Source organism: Rasamsonia byssochlamydoides (assembly GCF_041956645.1).
Source record: "Rasamsonia byssochlamydoides strain NRRL 3658 unplaced genomic scaffold VTN77scaffold_38, whole genome shotgun sequence".
Lineage (NCBI taxonomy): Eukaryota > Fungi > Ascomycota > Eurotiomycetes > Eurotiales > Trichocomaceae > Rasamsonia > Rasamsonia byssochlamydoides.
The window spans coordinates 165,527-184,674 of NW_027192421.1; the positions used below are offsets into that span (position 1 = coordinate 165,527).

Below are 19,148 nucleotides of genomic sequence, written 5' to 3' on the forward strand. Positions count from 1 at the left end.
ATAGCATAGCTTCTAAAGTCTCGCCTCGCCTCGCCTCGCCAGGCTGTGAATGAAAACCAACCAAACCAAATCAAACCCTAGGAATGGAGAAATGACACATGATGCCGCTCCTTTTTGAGCAGAGGAAATGACCAAGAACCAAAAACGCCCCTTCCCCTTCCCTGTTCTTGTAGTCTTGAGTTTTGTATTTTGTATCTTGTATTTGTACAACGCAGCTAGCTTTCCCCCCCCCCCCCCCCCCAGCTGCTACCATTTTCAGCTGCTGGTCTTCACGTCCTTGCCTCCCGTCTTGGGCTTCTTGTCCTTCGCTGGCTTTTTTGACGGGCTCGCGTCGCCGTTCTTCAGGGGAGGAGGACGAGGGATGGACGTGTCTTTGCTGATGCTGTCCTTGCGGTGACCGCTACTGCTACCGCTACCGCCACCGCCGGTATCTTTTCCTCCTGTTTTGCTCTGCTTGCTATCCGTGGACTCTTCCTTCTTTATTGGCGTTGACGTTGGCCCTTCTGGTTGTGGTTGCTGCTGTTGCTGCTCGCCATCATCTGTCACCTCACCGTCATCTTCAATGGTGACGATCGGTCGTAGCGCTTCCTTGATCGCCCTCACTCCCTGCTCGACGACAGAACTCGGTATTCGGATGTCGATGTTCTCGAAAAACGCGTCCACGTCCGGGTCACGGTCCCGCGCGCCGTCCTCGGGCGTCACGGCTGGATGGCTTCGTCCCTCGGCGAGGGCGACGACGGCATCCACGACGTCGTCGAAATGGTCACAGCGGCCGGCGCGGAGGAGTTCAAGGGAGAGGTTGCGGACTCGCTCGGTCCAGCCGGCGCGTTGGAGGGCAGAAAGGAGGTTCGCGTGGAGGTCTTCCAGGGCAGAGGTGCTTGCGAGGTGATTGAAGAGGTCGGACTCGAGAGCGGCGGGAGAAAGTGTTGTCGAGGCGTCAGTGGTAGAGGTGGTGGTGGGCATCATGGTAGGACCAGACGGGACCGTCTTTTCGTACGTTCCAAAACCGATCACAGATATGTAGATGGCAATGTATGTAGTCTATCTCCAACAAGACACGGATCGTCGACTAGAAACAAGCAGCAGCACCATTCAATGGCTCATGAATGCGACAGCACGACGCGGCGAGACGAGACGACGACAACGGGATCCTGCCCCGGATAGGTATGAGGTATGAACACGAAAAAGGTCACGCCGGATCGTGGAAGAAGGTGGAAGGCGAAGCTATCGAAGCTCAGAGCCAAAACTGGGAGCTAGACAAAGCACCTTAATATTAGTCTCTCTCGCACTCCGCCGGGGGATAGAATTGGAAGAGCCTGCAGGTAGAGTATCGGCACTCACATTATTAATTGGCCCGTTATCCAGACGATTGCTGCAATGACTCTGTCCCCAGAGTCCTGATTTCCCGGTCGCTTCGTGGAAGGAGGGATTGAGTAGGTATGTACCTAGAACGCGCCTGGTGGGACCGATCTAAAGCGTTAAATTAGGCAATGTGGAGGAGCTGAGAAGGAGGGAATAGTTGCGGCGCGGCGGAGCGGAGGCAGAGAGCGCCCACACAAAAGACCGGGAAAGACAGGAGACTGTTGACAGAAAAAAGAAAATATCAAACACAAGGATTCATTGTGGTCAGTGTTATATTAATTAGTTGTGAGTATTGTATGTATATCCAACGGATGACCTCGCCCAATGCGAGAGGGAGAGAAAAGGGAAAAAAAAAAGATGAGTTGGGCCAATGATGGACGGTGGAATTGGATCAGAGGAGTGAATGGGAGAAATTCTTTTATTTGATTGACGGAGAAGTACTGCAGTGAATAGGTTATTTCACGACTAGTCAATCACTTCCAGTGAATCCTGTCAGCCCGCAACGTCATGACAGACAGCTCCATTGCCGCCCACCTCAATACAACCACCGACCTCGACCCGCCACTTGAATGGGATATATCAGTAGGTAAGCTTGCATTCATTCCAATTATTTCTCTTTCCCTTGAAAATTCTGAAATACTTCTCTGCCTGAATTGATGATTCGCATCAAAGCAATATCTATTTATACTAACACTGCTAGGTCCAAGACGAGGATCGGACAGAGCTTGGACAGATAATCAACACTACCTACCTACCAGGCACAAGTATACTCCTAATAAATGGATTGCATGATGACTTGTCGTCATTGCTAGTTGTCTTCGAGGTTCCAAGACTACATAATATAGCTATGTACAGGCGAGTCGCCAGCAAGAGGAGGTCGAGCATGTTGGTATGAGGGCCTAGAAGCGGTAGGATTATGTTGCGAAGCCATGGGAGTAGTTTTGAAGGTAAAGGCGCGCCTTCACGAATTCTCAGTCTGATGGCTGAGAATAATTCCCTTGAAGCTGTGCAAATAGCTCTTGAAATTCAGTAGAGACGCAGGGGTCTTCCTTGGCTTCCTGTGCCTTTATAGCTGCAGTCCAAGTTGCCCGACTGCGGTCTCGAGGTCTTTGACTTGATCCATAAGCTAGTCTTTTTATCGAAGCCTACTCAGAGTGGTCTTTTGGCTCGGTTGGGAGTAGTTTCTCAGTCTACACCTCGCGGCCTACACGTGACTGCCGTATAGGGAATGAGGGGCAGTGTCTATGATATAGTTAGCTAGAGAACCAGCAATTTATTCCCTCTGGATCCTACACTTGGCTTTTGGAGAATATTTGCCGTCTGATCTGACTTTAGAAAGGTAGTCACCGCAGATACAATATTCAGGGCTCAAAATTGTCCCTGCTTAACATTTCATTGTATCTCTTCTTGCTCGAATCCAGACTCGTTTCACTCCTACAGTCTTGAAGACAGCGCTGTTCCTCTGAACACGAGACATTGAAGTTGAATGCTGCTTCTGGAGGAACTGTTCCTACTCTCGGATCTCGAAAGCCATAATAAGGAGCATCTACAAGATTAGAAGAACACGTTAGTAATACTATCAAACGATTCAGAAAAGATGACACTAACAGAAAGCGGTCTGGCCGTCCATCTTGTCAAACGTCTTCAAGAGAGCAACATCTCGGTCAGTCATCTTCGATTGAAGATACCATCGATGTGGCGGTGAAGGGACAACTTCAAACGCTTCCTCTGCATGATGTAGAAAGAGACATCGACTGCAACGAGGTCTTCTGGTTTGACGGTCGTGAAGGAACAGATGGTCAACGAATAGGCCTCCACTACAGCGATCTAGGGACGCAAAACACTGGATCCGTTAGCAAGGGTCTATTGAATTTTGTCTGAGGTCAGACCAGGAAAGATAAGGTATGGCATGGTCAACGTACCTGATAAGCCTGCATCGCCCTTTCAACAAATCCTCAGCTAGATACTCCCAATCGCTGAGTGAGGGGTTTGATCTGGAGAGAAATGTGGGATGGAGTTCTGTGTGTTGTTGCTAGGATACTCTCCTTCAAAGTTGATTCGTGGCGATTTTGAACTGAAGAACTTCACATCCTTCCTAAAAAGGAGACAACAACATGAGGTCACGAAAAAAAAAATCAAAAAAAGAAAAGAAAAAAAGAAAAAAAAGAAAGAAAAAGAAAAAGAATAAAAAAAGAAAAAACAAAAAGAAAAAACAAAAAACAAAACGCATCTGAGACGGGGTGCCCTCCCTCCCGGAGCACCTCGACGAATTCTGTTAGGTTAAAGCTGGGATCCTTTTTTGGAGGAACCAGAGGGATTCGAACTCAGGCTGCGTTTGAGCAGACTGAGTCTGGGTAGAGACCTAACCACGCTACCATCGCAGCCCGAGTTGTTGACAGGAAGGGAGACAAAGGAATGATATATGCCCTGAGGCTAGGGGGTGATTGGCTGGAGGCAGGTGGTTCGCCAGGTTAGGTAAGACAGGACACAACCAGTGCAGAAGAGACAAATTGATCAGGCGTTTGTTCCTCACTGTCTCTCACTAAGTCTTTTGTTTCACACGTTCTTTCTGGAGGAGCAAGATCTCCAGAGGGTGGGATCTTGGACACATGGGGTTTCTCAGCGCCATGCTCTGTGTTCAGAGAAATAAACTGGAGAAATATTGTCGTTCGAGGTCGGAGAGAGTATCTATAATCTGAGATTTTAAGGTCTCTTTGATGAACATGCGATCATGCAGCGGCTATGGGATGTTCTTGATGCATCTGTGTTGATATCAGCTGTCGAATTTGACACCTTTGGATGCTTAGCTGTACTTTGCCGGCCACATCATGGGCCAGTTCAGCCATGGTTTCTCGAGTGGATCCTTTCACTCGATATAGTGTCCTATACTAGCAATGTGAATGTGCTAGGGACGCTGAGGATCCTGGAAACAATTACGACTCTCAGATTAAACCAACGGGTCAAATTCTACAACGTCAGTTCGTTCTTTCTCGCTTTCATTAATCTAAAAATCAAGATACTAACTCACTCGAATTATGTACAGACATAAACAGGCTTGCAGCTCGGAGGTTTTTCGCAGAGTCGTGAAGATCCCTCAGACGGAACGACGTCTTTCTGCCCGCTGTCGCTGTACGCAAATGCGAAGATCTTTGCTTTCTGGACAACCAAAACCATTCGTGAGCAGCACAAGAGGTTTGCCGTAACAGCATTCTCGATAACTATGAGTCACCGCTGAGAGGTAAATTTGTCCTAGGACCTATTGTCATTCCTGAGGAATATAGCATGCTTGTCACTGTATGTACTTGCACTATACTAGACGTCATATTCGTCACTCGCAACATCACGCATGGAGTCACCAACATCTCTCGTGGTTGATTCAAACCATCGAGATGGGGAATTTGGACGAAAAACCGGACTGGAGTCATGCCGAAGATATGATGCGAGGTGTCTACTCGATGATGCAACTGCCCGAGGCAAGCGACTTTGTTCTTTCCAGCAGTGGATCCTGCTCCGTTCGACAGTTTGCAGAAGAAGCGTTTAGGGTGATGGGGTTGAGATCAAGTAGGTTATTATTATCCCTCCTCCTTCTCCTCCTTTTTTTTTTGTTGGATAGTTAAAACAGCCACATGGCAAGGCCAGATCCTCGAGACAACTGATTTTCTTTTGGAGGCTTGCGATTGTATTGATAGTAAGGAAGTACAGTAGATAATTCGTCCCAGCCCTATCAGTTCACGATCAATGATTCAAAAAAGAATAAAAATCAAAGATAAGATTATCACTTACCAGTTAGGGCAAAAATAGAATTAAAGCAGCAATAATAATGGTTACATCGGCTAAGCTGAGGCATGGCAGTTGCATGACTCGAGCAGCCTCAGGAGCTCGTGTAATTGGCTCCGAACCCCGCAGCTGATTATAACTGACTATAACCGGCGTGACTCACAGATTCGTTCTAATATATCATTCCTAATTCTTGATGTTGAATATGGATGGACTACGGAGTACATGTATGATGGCGCTTGTGTAAAGGTTCTTGTGTATACCCCCCCATCACTGTTCAGACAGAGCAAACCTCTCTGCAGTAGGCTCTACCTTCCTCTCCTTCTCCTCCTCCCCGGGCGTACCATACCCAGTCAAGTCAAGTCGAATCTCTTCTACCTTCTCACAATTCAGCAAAACAGCCGCATACATACTATAGATTTGGATCTCCTAACTACTACAGATACTGGGCGACCGACTGACTACTGCTACACCATGGGTTCTGTGTCTGTATCTTTGTCAACCGATCAACTCAGTCGGCTCTTCGATGCCCTTCAAGTAGAAGTGACGGAACATATGAACAAGTACGATGGATCACATGACATGTCCCATATTCGAGTAAGCCAGAGGATTCTTTGTCAAGGATGAGCTATTAATTTATGTTGTTTCCCCAGAGAGTCCTCAAGAACACCCGCGAAATCGCTCTGGCCGAAGCAGAACTTCATCCGGAAGTCAAGTATGACTATGCGCTTCTTGTCTATGGTGCTTTACTGCATGATGTCGGTGACAAAAAATATGCGAAGCCTGGTGCGTGCATTCTCGGACTCATTTATTCCTTCATCATTCATATAGATATAGACCCGCCTTTTTTTTTTCTATAGAAATAGACTGAGTGGTACACGCAGATCAAAACGTAAGCAAAATGGTCTACGACCTGATTCTGTCCAAGGTCGAAGAAGGCGACAACCAGGACCAAGACAAGTATCGCGACTTTGCCGACAAAGTGCAGAAAATCGTCAGTCGGGTCTCATACTCGTCTGAAGTCCAGGACTTGCAAGTGGTCCGGGACAGGATCAAGGAAATTCCTGAGCTGGCGATTGTTCAGGTGCATCCTCCTTCAGTCAACCTCCTTTTTTTCTTCTTTCCCGTTCGTTCGAAAGGGTACAGAAGCATGCTGACAGTATATATAGGACGCAGACCGACTGGACTCCATCGGCGCCGCAGGGATCGGCCGAGCCTTCGCCTTCGGCGGCGCCAGAGGCCGTAGCTTGCACGACACCCGGGAGGTGTTCAACTGGAAGCTGAAAAAGCTGGAAGGAATGATGAAGACAGAGTCCGGGAGAAAGATCGCAAGGGAGCGAACGCGACGGCTGCTGGAGTTTGAGAAGTGGTGGGATGAGGAGATGGAGACGGAGGCCAGCTGGGACTATTATACGTCTGCTTGGTGATATATAGACTGACTATATTGGAGATATTAACAAATTATAAAAAAAAACTTGCTGCTTCTGCGTGATTGCGGTTGGAAATGCGGCTTATATAGTTCAGAAATCTTGCCTTGAGGCATGGACCTGAAACAGCCAGCCTTCATTAGTTGGCCATGACAACGTTCGAATCGATGAATTAACTGTTCATTGTTGTATTAATTTCATACAGGAAGAAAAAAAAAAAGACCTCATTTTGCTCGGTGGACTCCAGGTCTCAAATCCGCTACTGAGGTATCAGGTTGGCTGGCCAATTCGATCGTCTACCTCCTCATGTGGTCACAAAATATGATCTCACCCAGGAGGCTTTGTAGGTGAGATATGAAGCTGGCATCGTTGACAGCGAACTACCATTCGAGTCTCCCGAACTCGATATCAAGTAGCAACTTCGATTTACCAGTCTAGAAAAGACAGCGTTTTTTTTTAAGACATCCTATGAGGAAGGTTCATGACAGAGAGAAATTAAGAAGAACAGAAGAGTAGGTAGACGTCTGGCTGCATCTGTCAATGAAGATGCTTATACTGGCAGACTAAAAAGAAAAAGAGAAAAAGAAAAAGAAAAAGAAAAAGAAAAAGAAAAAGAAAAAGAAAGCTTTCTATAAGCCGAAGTCTCCCATATTCGGTACCTGGATTTCCATCACCTTCATTTTCTCGCGTTGCAGGCTTCACAGCCAGATCGCAAACACCCTAAACTAAACACTGACAGCCTCCGTTTTGTGGTCTGTCATATAAAATACCGTTCCATAACTGAGCTTTCTTCCACAGCACGTCGGCTGTAGTGATTTAATTACGTACATAAGTTTGCCATACAGATGAATACACACTAATCAAGCTGCTACATATGACGAGTTCCCCTGCTCATGTTCTATTCCCCTTCTTCTGCTGATGCTCTGGCCACGGTGTCACCATGACAAAAGACACTTCGAGAACAATCACCTCTGTTCTGTGTTGTACAGTGACCAGAATTGGGCATAAGCGCTTGCTAGGGAGGAAGATGACTCAGATGCAGATTGATGCGGGTTCCCTTTAAGTATGGATCTTTTCTGGTTGACAAAAGGTTTTTGTGTGAACTCAAAGGAAGGAAGAGTGGAAGACTGGCAACGATTGATATGCCTAGGTATCTGAAGTCTTTTTGATCAGGACCTGTTCCCATGATGCAGTTCCAGAACAGACCGTGGCCGTTAATGCAGAGCTGGCACCAGAAGCGATGATCTGCCATGAAACCACGGTATCAATAGCAGCCACGAGTATATCCATAATGAGCTTCTTTCCCTGCAGGTTACTGAGGTCGTCTTCCATCCATTGCAGAGGGCGAACTGGAGGAAAATGGCGAGATGATGCTCGAGGACAAAGACGACCCAGCCAAGATGACGATATCTGTCTTACCACCCTGCTTGGAGTCAACAGTAGCTGGGCTATTTCTTTGCCGTTTCCTGTAAACTCCGAGGACAGAAAGCTCAGATCGAGTTCCTTGAGACTTTTTGAAAGAGCTTGCAGTGCGGGATCCGTGGAAGCAACCATAAGGACACGGAGGCCACTACACGCGCAAAGCAGCGCTATTGCTGCTTAGGCAAAGGCCCTGCCACATAGGCACAACAGGTGTGTTGATAAATATACAGTTGGCTGGGAGCTGAAGGTCATTCCGCACATCTGCTCCCCGTTCACAGCGACGTGACACCTAAATCAACTCAGCATATGCTGGCCAGAGGTTCGAACTATTCAAGACATACACAAACCCATTGATCGCACTCAACTGCAGGCCCGGGTTAGGTGCAAGGGCATTCTCATTTGCAGTCATCGCAGGCACTACTCTGTATAGCTTGTAAGCATGGTTTGAGTATATGCAAGGCACCTTCCCACACATACTTCGAGTCAATCCATTTTCATGAGCTTCAGCGTGAGAGGGAGGAGTCCAGGGATTCGGGTTGACAATCGGCCCTGCCTCAAAGATGCCTTCGATGAGACCGAAACCCCTGGGCAGTGTATTGAGTAGATCAAGTGCAAAATGGCAGAAGAGTTTGTGCAGCTCATTAGATTAGCCACCCTCTCTATACTAAGATAGATGTAACAGCTGGTATAAGGAGGTTATTTGGGAGATACTAAGCTCAACATGTATCTGTAGAGCTTAATTGTATCTTCAAACACAATGGGATGCAGCTGAGCATCATCGATATTAATGCTCTGAACCTGATCATCTTAATGGACTACCAGCAACAAGCTGTGCCGTGTATGAGATAATGACTTTGATCGATGCCACAGGATATGGTTCAGACATGCAACATGAGATTGTCGACTAATTTCACATTGCTTTGATGACACTTGGACTGATTTGTCGATGGGACGCCAGCCATGGCACCTTTGACACCTTTGACAGCAGGAAAGAATTTCATTCAGCGACGCTGATGGTTGCTTGAACCATCGCAGATGCAGGCCAATCAAGGGGCACTTGCACTGCATGAAAGATATTAAGTATCTCGTGGAGGATATCTTCGGACTCGGCAGATTTCTGAGGACGATGGATAGTAACGACAAACTTCAGTTTTGGATCGATTGGAACTACGTCGATTTTACTGGCACTGTCCGTATGGATGCAGCCAGGGTCTTCCCACATCCGAAGATGCCTTCGATGAGAGCAACCCGTCCAGGAAGTTCCTTTAGCTATTATTCAATAAATGCGTCGAGCCGAGACTTGTTCCAACCTCGCATAGCGTGGACTCTGGCGTATGCCGCTTGAACCGATTAATCCTCAACGTCCTTGAAGACACTGAATCGTTCCAGAGAAGCGTACTCGTGGTTAAGAAATACTGGGAGCCATCACCCCAACTAAGGGGCACTTGCACCGCGTCACCTTGAAGATGTTGACTGGATTGAGAGCAGCATATTCGCGGTTGAGCAAGAACGGAGGCCGTTTTTAATTCTGCAAAGATGTCGATACCACGGACAGTGATGATGAGCTCAATCTCGAATCGACAGGAACTCCACCAATTTTGAACTTCAACGTTGCACCGTACTGGCACCGTCGGTATTGTAAACATCGCCTGCCGGCAGATGTTCGTTGTCATTGACCTGCCACTTGGCTAGAAACGATTCACCTATCCAGCCACTGTTTTTCAGCGGAACCACTTCAACAAGAATGTTAAGAGTAGTCGTCTGTGTTTCCACTGTGTCAACCCAGCATCTACGCGCTGGATCGCCGACTTTCCTGTACCTTGGAAACTCTGTTAGACAAGTGCATGTATAGTATTGAATGAGCATCAATACACACGGAATCGATAAAGGTTGACAGTCTGAGCTCTGGCGTTGTTCTCAGAGGCTTCGAAGGGAAAGGTGCAACAAAACTTCCTGAGATTGGTGTTTCCCTTTATAAGAATGTCTGATAAGTATGAATTTCCTTGTGCCGTCTTCCAGTGAGCGCCACTAGAATGCCTGTAGAGATGGGAAGTCCAAGGACATTCTGGAAACTAACGCCATTGCATTTCATATAGTCAGTCTCTTGAACACTCCAGCTGATGGTGTACCTTGACCATTCAGGGATAATTGCACCGACATGCAACATCTTATTGGGAGTCGACTTGGTATCAGCGTATACCACGTTAGACGAGTGCAGCATAGAATGATCATTGATACTTACGGAATTGATAGAGATGGCTGCGGTCTCCCAGGCACAAATGGCAAAGCCATTGCCTTGGAGGGCGAGCAAACAACCGGGGCCAGGAGCTATGACACAGTTTTTGAATTTTCTGTGCCTCTCGATATAATGTTCGCAGCAGACACGACGGTCAAGCAAGGTATAGCAATTCGGGAAGGATGCTTTAAATAAAATATAGATTGATACATCAACCGTCTATATATAAGAAAGAATATCATAAGAAGGTAGAAAGTTGAAAGCCTAAATATATTGAGGCATGTTGGAAGATAGATGGTTGAGGGGAAGGTTCAAGTTGGGAGGTGATGGCGGAATTTCGGAAAGAGACAGAATTCAGCAGTAGGTGGGAAGGGTTTTTTTATAACCCAGCTTCGAACTTCGTGAGCCTTGATTCACTGAGAGGCAGCTAAGTAAGATATTAGAATGATTCACCAACCGATTAAGCGAGGAGAAGTATTCACTGCCAATGGATTAAGCGAGGCAGAGTGAATAATCCGTCATCCGCATATCGAGCAAGATAAGCAGAAACTCTGGCAGTTCATAGGTGAATGGACTCATACGAAATTAATCGAACGGCAAAAGCCGGCAGGGCAGAAAAAAACAGATGTAGAAAGTGGGTGAATTCTGCGATGAAAAGGACAGAGACGGCTTCAAGAGTTACTCCGCGATAATCAATGTCTATACAGTGTACAGTAATCGAAAACAGAAACTGTTTCCAGAACATCCCGTATATAGATATGATGACGGCAAGGGGCAGTTCAATAAAGACTTGCTTGCTCTGGCAGCTGTACTCTGAGGATCAACCCACTCTTTCCCACGGCAAAAAAGTGGGTAGGTTCCGAGAGAAGTTCATGTGTGGACATTATCCAACATGACATATAGTACGCTGGCAAGGATACTTTTACTGATAGTTGATTCCTCGTCATCTTTCTTATTCGTTTTTAATGCCAGGAGTTTGTCTCTCTGATCGTTTTCGTCAGACAATCGTTCTCCTCGCGCGTGGAGATAAAATTCCCCCGTAAATTCAGGAATCATGTAGACGCTTCTTGATCAGCTCAGACTACGTAAATTGTTGTAATTGAGCTTTTCAACTTTTTCTTGAGAAGTTCCTTTGGTTGCAGCTATATCGCAGGACAGGGTTTATAAGGTCACGTGATCGACGACTATCAACATTACTGTTGGATGTACTGTACAGCACGTTATGTGTCCTCGCTTTACGAGTATCGCTCCAAGAACTCTTCTGTAGCATTTATCAGATATCAGAGATACGATAATAAGCAGTCAGAATAGTCTCTACAGTAGTGATGACATAAAACAAGATATTAGTAACGGAAAGCCTGAATATCAACACAGATCGACAGGCACTGTAAGTGGTCCGACAGGCAAGAATTCAATCAAGTCCAACACTTTTAATGGATCTCTTCTGATGCCACCAGGGGGGCACTCACCGTCCAAAACAAGGAGCTAGTCTGAAAGGGGAACCCACGTAATTGCCAAACATTCCCTGCAAGCTGTCACTCAGTCACTCAGGTGACCCGCGGTGACTGGCTGCCTAGCCTGACGCGTCTATAAATACGCCTCTGCTGCTCTCGCTCATTCTTCCTTCATCTTTTTCCCAACCTCCTCCTTCTCCCTCTCTGTCCACCCTCTCTGTAGGTACTGGGACGTCAACCTCTCTTCCAGGTTATGAGCCTGGATCCATCCCTGTCCTACATCTTCTCTCTTTTGACCAAACCATGATTACCTCAACGACAAGACTCTGTTTGCTGGAAGACCACTGTAGCAGTGATCGGCCAGTAGATCAGGCGTGAGGCCCCTGCCGAGGCGTCCGGGGAACTGCCACTCATCTAAGACAGAATTTTTCTTCCTTTTACCTTCATACTTCATCTCTCGTCATGACCTATCACCATCCACTTCCTCTCTGCAAACACAAGAAAACCAAAAATATCAAAATTACCCCACTGGCAAGATCTTTGTCTGCTAGAAGAGCACTGTAAGAAGTGATCCGCTAGTGCATCAGGCGTGAGGCCACCTTTATGTCCCAGAGAAATGGTCTCAGCAAAAGGAAGATACAGCATGAATGACTGGAGATTGTGGCCTCTCAAGGGATTAACTACCAAAAAATCAATCAATCTCTGTACAAGTAGGTCTGAACTCTACAGAGTCATCGTCGATGCTCCACCCGACACGTGCATCCAACGTCCTCTACCTCCCGCCAGTCGATTGCCTGTGTTCCTGAAGGCAAGGAGTGTCGTGGTGTTTCCTCGTGTGCTCAACCAGAAGACAAGAAGAGAGACGGAATGACTTGTTCCTGTCCGTACCTGTCAGGCAATCTACGTGCTCTGCTATGGCAATTTCTGGACCCAGCGCCAGTCGATTCCCGCTAGGTTTGCTCCTCACTTTACCAGTCTAAATGGACGGGAATACCTTGCAGTTGGTCTCCAATGCTGGTCTAGAAGGAGTGGAAGCAACTGTGATACGCGATTCATGTACGCTAGTGAGTCAGAAGGTTGTTTGTCATCTTCCACTTGGATCCGAGCTATTGGGTCTCATGCCAGGATGTAGGCATCAAGCATCTGTATTGACATAAGATCGTGATATTGCTATAGTCAGTGGGAGCTGTTCAACAAGACAAGGGCTGAGAAATATTACTCTGTAGAGAAACACTAAGCTGGCCTAACGTCTGATCTGACCTCAGATGACTCCATCCCCTAGCGATGACAGGTCACGTTACCGACCAAGCCCGTTTAGCGTTAGTGCGCAGGTTCAAAAGGCGGGCCGCTCGCAGCGTCCCCTCCGTCCACCTGCTTCTTCTCTTGTTGCCCTTCTCTTCTCTGCCTGCAGATTGCCCTTGAATTGCTCTTCATGCCTTCTCTCAGATCGATCACCCTGCCCCATCCCTCGTCTGATGCCCGACACCTGTATTGTTTGTTTAGGAGACCTTGGCGGAGGCGCCAGCCCATCTCCGTCGTCGCCCGTCGTCGCCGAGGCTGTGCCAAGACCTGATAATAATGATGATGATGACGGCGGCAACATCATCGACCACCCTCGAGCAGGGGTGGATGCTGAGGAAGACCCAGGGCAGATTGCCCGTCTGCTGCCCTGCGGCCATATCCTCCATAACAATTGCTTGAAACCTTGGGTGGAGAGGGCCAATAGCTGTCCTATCTGCCGGCGGAACTTCAATGTCGTGGAGCTGAGTGACACTCCAGGAGGTAGGTTTGCAGACATCGTCCATTTCTATTCTGTGCATTCTTTTGTATTTTATTGACTCCGCTGATGTCTTCAGGCCCCGTGATATCGTCCTATGTCGTTCAAGACAAAGTCCAAGTGCCCGACATCGACCCGTCCATGATCATCGAAGAAGTCACCGATGATTCGGACTCGCAGCCATGTGCGATCTGCGGTGATAACGACAACGAGGAGGTTCTGCTTCTGTGTGATGGCTGTGATGTGCCATCCCACACATACTGCCTGGGTCTGGATGCAATACCGTCGGAGTCATGGTACTGTGACCAGTGCGAGACTCAGCGGGCTATTGGCGCCGTGTCTGACGCATCCAGTAGACCGTTACGGAGCCGACCGGAGCGACGAACCCGGGCTCAGCAGCGGAGGCTTCGCATCCACAACCAAGCCAGCTCTCTCCAATGGGCCAGGGTATGGCAGTCGGTCTATGATAGCCTGAACCTCGACCTCGATTTCCCGTTCGACGACGAACAGACGGTCGACCGTTTCCTGCAGCAGACTCGACGACGGGCCGCACAGCGACGGGACTTCCGGTCGTGGCAGCGCCGTTTCCAGATCGCAGAGCGACAAGGCGGCGGACACCGGTTCCGGGAACCGGCGGCCATTCTTGATGAATACGCACCACGACCGTCGCGACCACGGGTTCCTCGAGCTCCCACTCCGGAGCCTGAATCACTGGAGGAGATGAGAGCATGGAACGCCTTTGAGCGCGCCCGAGAGTTGGAAAACGATCCTAGTGCAGCGCGCAAGCGCAAGTCACCCACGCTGTCGCCATCTCCCGAGCCTGCCGAGCCTGAGCGGAAGTTGAAACGGCCGCGAACGAGGCGACCGGAGGAGCTGGCTGCGATGGCGGCGCAGAATGGCGAAGCGTCGCGGTCAGCGGCACGTCTGAATGCCGAGAACAATGGCGGGCCCAGCTTCCTGCAGTCTCTGCTGAAGGAGGTGGAGGACTCATATGCTAATCGGAATAGCTCTGTCGGACCGTCTGCTCAGTCGAGCAACACATCTACCGATCACCATAACACCTCGGGGCCGTCGTCCCCGTCGTTGTCTCCAGCCTCTTCGAACCCTACATCACCACGGTTATCGTCGACCAGTCCTCCGCCGCATATGAGGAGGCGACCCGTATCTCCGGTGCAGTCGGGGTCGTCGGACCCGGTCTCACCGTCATCACCGGATTTCTCACCGTCAGTCTCACCCGTCCAGTCGACTGAAACTCGACGTTCCCGTCCTGAGGCACGGCACATTCGAGGATCTCGTCTGGAGAGGTCTGCGGGGCGGTCGAATGACGGCTCTCCGTCACGGAACGGTCCGTCTCTGTCGGTGAAGACGGATGTGCAGAAGCTGGTGGGCGCCGAGCTGAAACCTTTCTACCGTCGGAAGGAGATCTCGAAAGATCAGTATACCGACATCAATCGCACGATCTCTCGCAAGTTGTATGAGCGAGTGGGCGAGGTTGAAACGTTGGAAGCTGACAAGCTGGCGGAGTTGAAGGAGGTCGCCAGCGAAGAAGTAAAGAAGGCTGTCGAAGCCTTGCAACGAAAGACGGAAGACCGCGGCGAGTCAGAGTCATAATACTAATATGTATGGCATGGCATGGTCGGCGTTTGAATGAGGTTATCGGCGCAGGTCGGCGAACTTGGTTTGGGATTTTGTTCTATTTGGGTTGGGATTTGGATTGACTTGGACTGGACTTGGACTCGCCTATGCGGTGGGATTATATATTGACATTGTTAACTTTTGGATTGGATACCCTTGTGGGCATGTACAGTATTGCCATCTGCATCTGCATCTACTTCTACATCGTCATAGGCTTATCGTACGGTACATCATGGCATTTGGTACAATCTAGTTGGTACAATCTAGTCGGCATGCTTTGGACAGATTTCTCTTGGATTGACTCTCACATCAACACCAGAGGGTATATCAGCGTAAACAAGACAAAGACAAAAAGTCAGGAATACCATCGATGAACCCGTAAACAAACAACTCATCCTTTGAACCCATAATCAACGCACATTCTCGACTCTCGATTCGCCGCAGATCATCTCTATCGTATATACCCCTTGACCACCGGAGAACTAATTATCATCTATTTACCTGCCATCCCATCCCATCCCATCCCTAAATTCCTTCCACTCCGTTCACATTGTCATCGACTATCGACCAGCGACATCGACTACCGACTACCGACTAGCCCTGAGCACTTCTTCTCCTCTTTTCTCCCCCTCCAACCGCTTAATAATCTTCTCGCAAATCTCGCGATGCGCGTCGGCCATGTTCTTCCTCACCAAAGGCATCATCCACCGGGCGCATTCGACGGTGACGACTTCGGTGAGGAGCCAGTCAGTTTGGTTGGGGAGGACTATTATGACGTTAGCTTTGCATTATTTTTTTTTTTTGGATGGATGGATAGGGAGAGATAGATAAAGAGGTGACGGTACGTACCGGGTTGGTCTCCCGCAGGACTATTACTACTGCTCGAGGGAGTAGGATCGGGAGGTAATATTTGCATTTGCGCCTGTGCCTGTTCCTGTTCCTGTTCCTGTGTCCCTCTATCTTCCTGATGCCGTGTCTGCGTCCCTTCCTGTGTCTCTGCCTGTCCTATCCCTGCTGGCGCATGCTTCTCTTCAACCCTCCACTCAGCCCACACCCTCACCCCCATGGGCGCATCCGCGCGCGTCCGCAACCCCCTCTCCGTATCCATAAACCACGCCGGGAAAGTAATGAACTTTTTCCCCCAGTTGCCAATCCCGGGAATCAAGACGACGCCTTCGGTGATGAGGTATGATTTAATTCTATCGCCAACATTATTGTCATTTCTGCTGCCCGCTGCGGCGGTGAAGTATGGATCCGAATACGCCGGCGAATCCTCTCTCGTAGGCACCTCGCGATACCCGCTCGTCAGCGCCTGCAGCGAGATGCAATTGGCGTGGTTGTGCAAGGCGGGGATGACGTCTTCGATCGGGGAGAGCAGGTCTGTGGGGATGGGGACGGCGATGCGCAGGGTGTGCGTCGTGCGGGTTAGGGGGGAGTAGGTTGTTGGCCATGACGATGAGGATGTGGACATTGTATGTACGGTACAGTATAGTGGGTAGTAGGTAGGTAGATGATGGGCTTGTTGTGTTGGTGATTTTGATAGAGAGTACAGTAAGTTGTTAAGTTGTTGTGTCAGCTGTACTGACAGCACTTTTGTGATTAATGATTGATTGCTTAATCAATGGATGGGTGTTGCATATAAATAAATAAAAGACAAGCTAATAATAATAATATCTCTCTTTCCGTCTTTGTGTCCCTTTTTGTTGTTCTATTTTTAAAGCTGTCAGACGTTAGTTAGATTAGATAGGCCAGATAGCGGGGCGCAGGACAAAGTAATACCCCGGACATACCTAACTAAGGTTGGTATTCGATCGATCGATCGTTCTTTGACCTGCTACTACCTACCTAACTAGGTAAACTATCTCTGTGCCTACATACCTAGACAGGTAAGGAACGATGAGAAATTAGATACAGTACTAACTGTAGGTGGCCTTGGGCAAACCACGTGTTCCCCACTCTGTCAGTCAAAATATCTCTGGGTAACTGGGTAACTAAATTCTCACGTCAGATTGAGATCAGATCCGTTGGTTTGGAGTGACCCCTTGGCAAGGAATGTACGGAGTACATAACCTACAACCTAGACTAGATACCTAAATAGGTAGGAATTATAGGAATTGTCGGCCGTACATACTACAATGTAGGTATTAACTCTTTCAATGAACGTGGTTCCTACTCCGTACCCAGGTGGCTAGTCGAAGACTCTTTAAGTTGATAGGTAATTCGAGCTGCACCTATCTAAATTCATCCATCTACACATAGCCCTGTCAGAGCATGTTGTTGTCGGCTTTGTCGGCGCCTGAGGCTTTTGCTCATCGCCTGAAGACACCGAGACAAAGGTCTCACCTCCGTGCAGGAATGCCGGAGATCAAACGAAAAAAAAAATAATAATGAGAACGAACCCTACGGAATCAGCCTTTTGGTATAAATAAGCCGTCAGGTTCGTAAGAGATCTATATTCCTTGATCTTCGTGATATAATCAATCGTTAGATTTTGTAGTTGATTTCAGCGCTGTCTAATTTGGATGACTTGGTGCCTGTAATCGCTGAGAGGTGATTTTGTATAACCCTGCAGGAGAAATATCTACATGGTATATATCATATATGGTCAGCTTAGTTGTCAGGATTATTATTATTATTAGCGGCCTCCTCAGGTGGCTGTATAAACAAAACATATTGATTAATTAACTAACTCTTGGTTATGAACTAAGCATTGTACATACCTGTATTATACTGTTACTACTGTATGGAATAGTTATGCAGGTACTGCCAAATCTTGGAAAAGTTACATCACATTACTTTGGACCATCAAGTTAAGAGGGCTTCGTCTGATAAATAATGGAGTAATTAATTAACTAATTAACCCCTGATACCTCAGGTACATAACCATAGGTAGGTGGGTACAGTTCATAAGTCATTAGTTTCAACCGTCCTAGAAAGTTGACTGTCTCCTAGGAAAAAAGATATGACTCTTGGAGCAAAAGAGTCCTTTCCTCCGGAGTCGTCAGTCAACAACAACAATCTCCCCTGCATCCAGTCATGTCAATAAATCCACAAATATGATCAGATCATTCACTCCTGACTGATAGATGGCCGACAAGTCGACTGACAAGAACACAATTCACTCAATCACGGGAGTGTTATCAGCAGGATAATCTCCCTCGTCACCGTCACTGTGATCGATCACAAACGGCGGGCGGAACCTCTTCAGCGACTCCTTGTCCTCGCCGCCATCTTTCATCGCGAGACCCATCATGATCTGATAATGCAGATGGACCTCCTCGCTGCGGTGGCTGATCCGCTTCGCTGTTCCGGGCTGGACGTTGATTATCGCGAATGGGCCTTTGTCGCCGTCGTCATCGTCAGCGTCTTTCTTATTCTGCTCCGTGGCGCTGCTGCTGCTGCTGCTGCTGCTGCCACCTTCAGCGTCGCTTTTCCCAGGTTGCTTCGGCTTGACTCTACGAAGCATGTACACCGGAATCATGGACGTGTCGCGCTCGTCCGCAGTCGCAAAGTCGTACTCGCGGTCGTTGAACTCGACGAGCATGTAGGTGTTGTCGCTGAAAATCTCCATCCAGGCCATGCGGACGATTGTTGTGACGGGTTTGGGTTTGCTCTGTTCCTCTTCCGTTGCCCTTCCCTTTCCCTTTTGGTTGTTGGTCGCCATGTCAGCCTCCTCAGCGTCCTCCCTCTCCTTCTCGAGAACGTCCTCCAATCCCCCCCGATCGAGGGCTGCCTGGACGTCTTGTCTGATAGAGGCCCACGTATCCCAGACGTTCTTCGCGGGGAGATCTTCCGTGGGGATCTCGATCAGGAAGCGAATAGGCTGGTGCTCTTCGAAGGACTGGCGAACTTTTGCGAGGATGATTTCCTCCATGATGTGGTAGCAAGTGATAATGTGAGTGCTAATAATGAAGGAAGAAGTGGTATGATACTGAATAGGTAGTAGCAGTGATAAGACGTGATTTGATGCACAAAGAGATAATAGACTCGGTTTGATGAAGTTATTTCTGTCGAAACAGGGACAGGAAGAGAGAGACGGAGGGAGAAAGAGAAAAGAG

At 48.2% G+C, this 19,148-nt stretch overlaps 5 protein-coding genes across 5 annotated transcripts; 2 read left to right on the forward strand and 3 right to left on the reverse strand.

The window, feature by feature from the left end:
* Positions 1-255: 255 nt before the first annotated feature.
* On the reverse strand, positions 256-966 carry VTN77DRAFT_5232 (uncharacterized protein; the record flags this gene model as incomplete). Its single annotated transcript, XM_069421379.1, has 1 exon — positions 256-966. The coding sequence occupies one exon, from the start codon at positions 964-966 to the stop codon at positions 256-258; it is 711 nt and encodes a 236-aa protein (XP_069277047.1).
* A 4,647-nt stretch (positions 967-5,613) lies between these two features.
* Positions 5,614-6,566, forward strand: VTN77DRAFT_5233 (uncharacterized protein; the record flags this gene model as incomplete). The annotated part of the gene is made up of 4 exons (XM_069421380.1): positions 5,614-5,736; positions 5,793-5,925; positions 6,024-6,223; positions 6,309-6,566. The coding sequence occupies 4 exons, from the start codon at positions 5,614-5,616 to the stop codon at positions 6,564-6,566; spliced, it is 714 nt and encodes a 237-aa protein (XP_069277048.1).
* A 6,587-nt stretch (positions 6,567-13,153) lies between these two features.
* VTN77DRAFT_5234 (uncharacterized protein) lies at positions 13,154-15,066 on the forward strand (the record flags this gene model as incomplete). The annotated part of the gene is made up of 2 exons (XM_069421381.1): positions 13,154-13,460; positions 13,535-15,066. 2 exons carry the CDS (start codon positions 13,154-13,156, stop codon positions 15,064-15,066), a joined length of 1,839 nt encoding a protein of 612 aa, XP_069277049.1.
* Positions 15,067-15,677: 611 nt separating this feature from the next.
* Positions 15,678-16,561, reverse strand: VTN77DRAFT_5235 (uncharacterized protein; the record flags this gene model as incomplete). The annotated part of the gene is made up of 2 exons (XM_069421382.1): positions 15,678-15,856; positions 15,940-16,561. The coding sequence occupies 2 exons, from the start codon at positions 16,559-16,561 to the stop codon at positions 15,678-15,680; spliced, it is 801 nt and encodes a 266-aa protein (XP_069277050.1).
* A 1,647-nt stretch (positions 16,562-18,208) lies between these two features.
* Positions 18,209-18,964, reverse strand: VTN77DRAFT_5236 (uncharacterized protein; the record flags this gene model as incomplete). Its single annotated transcript, XM_069421383.1, has 1 exon — positions 18,209-18,964. The coding sequence occupies one exon, from the start codon at positions 18,962-18,964 to the stop codon at positions 18,209-18,211; it is 756 nt and encodes a 251-aa protein (XP_069277051.1).
* Positions 18,965-19,148: the final 184 nt, after the last annotated feature.